The following is a 2,024-nucleotide window of genomic DNA, read 5'->3' as shown; positions in this document are numbered from 1 at the left end:
ATTAGCAGATAGTACAGACATTAGACACAGCTCTCTGAAATACAAGCTGGTGAGAGAATAGTTTGAGTTTTGTTTAGTCTGGTATGAAAATAATATCGATAATCAACAGAAATATATAATCTCAGATGTTCTTTCACCCAATTATTCTATTAATGCTGATGACAGGCTTGTTTCTGATTTTTTCAACCTTTCTTTTCAATACTCATGAAGAAATATATTTGAGACATCTCTCCCAGTAACTTCAGTCTCGATTAAGCATGATTAAAAACACAAAAGCCTAACAAAAAATCAAAAATGAAATATTTATTACCGCATTTTGTGACTTAACACCTTTTTTTTTTTTTTTTTTTTTTTTTTTTTTTTTTTTAAAACATAACGTCACAGTCCTCATACAAGTATTTTAATGTAAATTTTGACAAAGCTTAAAGGTAACAGCATTTTCTTCTAGTGAGGAACACGTGCTGAGAAAGGAAGAATTCATGGACATACAATACCAATTCCACAGCAGATCTGATACTAGCAAAAACATTCTTTTTTTTTTTTTCAATTGAGGTAAACACATAGAATATCTAACATGAAACAATTAATAGACCGAACTCTGTACGAAGTTTGTTACAGTATTCTCTTGCTTTTTTTTCCCAAGCTTTGAGTTCATGATAAAGTTCTAGGTTTGGTGCAAAGACCGTTAGTAACTTCTTTCATTGAGGAAAGCTGCCCAACTTTTAGTTATGTTTTGTCCAAAGCCAAGGCTCAGAACTACTGGAAGAAGCTCCTGCTCTGTCTGTTTTGTCTTTTAAATCTTCACCTGCAAGCTCTTTGAAGAAGAGTCCAAAAAAAAAAAAAAAAAAAAAAAAAAAGACTGGAGGAATGGGGAGAGAATGGGGAGAGACTTAATAAAGCACAAACTATGAAGATCTGTTTGAAACTAAAGGACACATTTTATGAAGGAACAAAATGAGGGAATGGCAAGGCCTTCTTGGAACAGTCTTCTGAGTGATGAGAGACCCAGCAAGACTTTTCGTCTTCATCTCCAGGGTAGTTCTTTTCTCACTGGCCAAAACAGGTCTTTCAAGGTCTTTCATGGATAGTGACTTCACTGCTGAACCAAAACAGTCATTCTTTTGGGAACAACACACATAGTGTGGAAAACAAGGATTTTTTTTTCTTCTAAAACTATTTGAGGCAACATAACGGAGTGATCAACAGAAATGTACAAGTTAACTTAGTTCCTATGTTTATACTACAGTAGTTATAACTCTTGGAGTCTTTTTTTCTTTTTTTTTTCTTTTTTTTTCTTTTTTTTTTTTTCCCAGAGGATCTGTACATGGACATATTCATTTCAGTGAGCCCATGGTTTCACATTTGTGTTCTTGTTTCATTGGTCCTCTGTTGTTGATGAAAAATGACAAAAAGTAAAAAATAATCACAGCTGTCTGGAATTTCGTATTAAGTGTCAACATCTGGTCAAAGTTCAAAAGTCTTAAAATAGTTTTTATTTTGTTTTGTTTTTCCCTTGAGTTCCCTTCTACTACTGGGCATGAATGTCCATAACCTGTCCACCAACACTGGGGTCTACAGAATTTAACATTGTGGGGCTCTGTGCTGACATGGTCATTCCAGGGTGGGTAGGGGGTCCTCCGTGCATCATCATGGCTGGGTGATGGGGGTGACTTGGCAAAAATGAATGGATTGGGGGTCCATGTCTTAATTGAGAAGGGTGTGGGGTCATCTGGGGAGGAGTGTAACTTGGCTGTGCCATACTCATACCCATAGGACCACCCTGAGATACGTAGTCCCCTGGCATGCCTTGCAAACCTAGACAAAAAAGGGGGAAAAAAAAGCAGGTCAGATTCCTCAACGTTTTTACAATTTACCCATCTAAAATGAACAGGAAAAACAACAGACACTGCAAATCTTCCGTCTAAAATTAGCTGCAGATTCTTGCCAATGTTTGCAGACATTCAAATTCTAGTTTGCATTTAATTTGATCATTCAGCAGGATAATGCACATAACAGAACTAAAT

The 2,024-nt window shown here is 36.0% G+C and overlaps 1 protein-coding gene across 1 annotated transcript in view; it reads right to left on the bottom strand.

The window, feature by feature from the left end:
• Positions 1-1,295: 1,295 nt before the first annotated feature.
• Positions 1,296-2,024, bottom strand: part of MEIS2 (Meis homeobox 2) — a 170,685-nt gene continuing 169,956 nt past the window's right edge. Inside the window, 1 exon segment of the mRNA XM_032187797.1 lies at positions 1,296-1,815. Coding sequence (XP_032043688.1) covers positions 1,529-1,815 — 287 coding nt within the window. The 3' untranslated portion in view covers positions 1,296-1,528.

Source organism: Aythya fuligula, chromosome 5 (assembly GCF_009819795.1).
Source record: "Aythya fuligula isolate bAytFul2 chromosome 5, bAytFul2.pri, whole genome shotgun sequence".
In the NCBI taxonomy this organism is placed as follows: domain Eukaryota; kingdom Metazoa; phylum Chordata; class Aves; order Anseriformes; family Anatidae; genus Aythya; species Aythya fuligula.
Note: the sequence above shows the minus strand (reverse complement) of the source record. Positions and strands in the feature narration are given on the sequence as shown.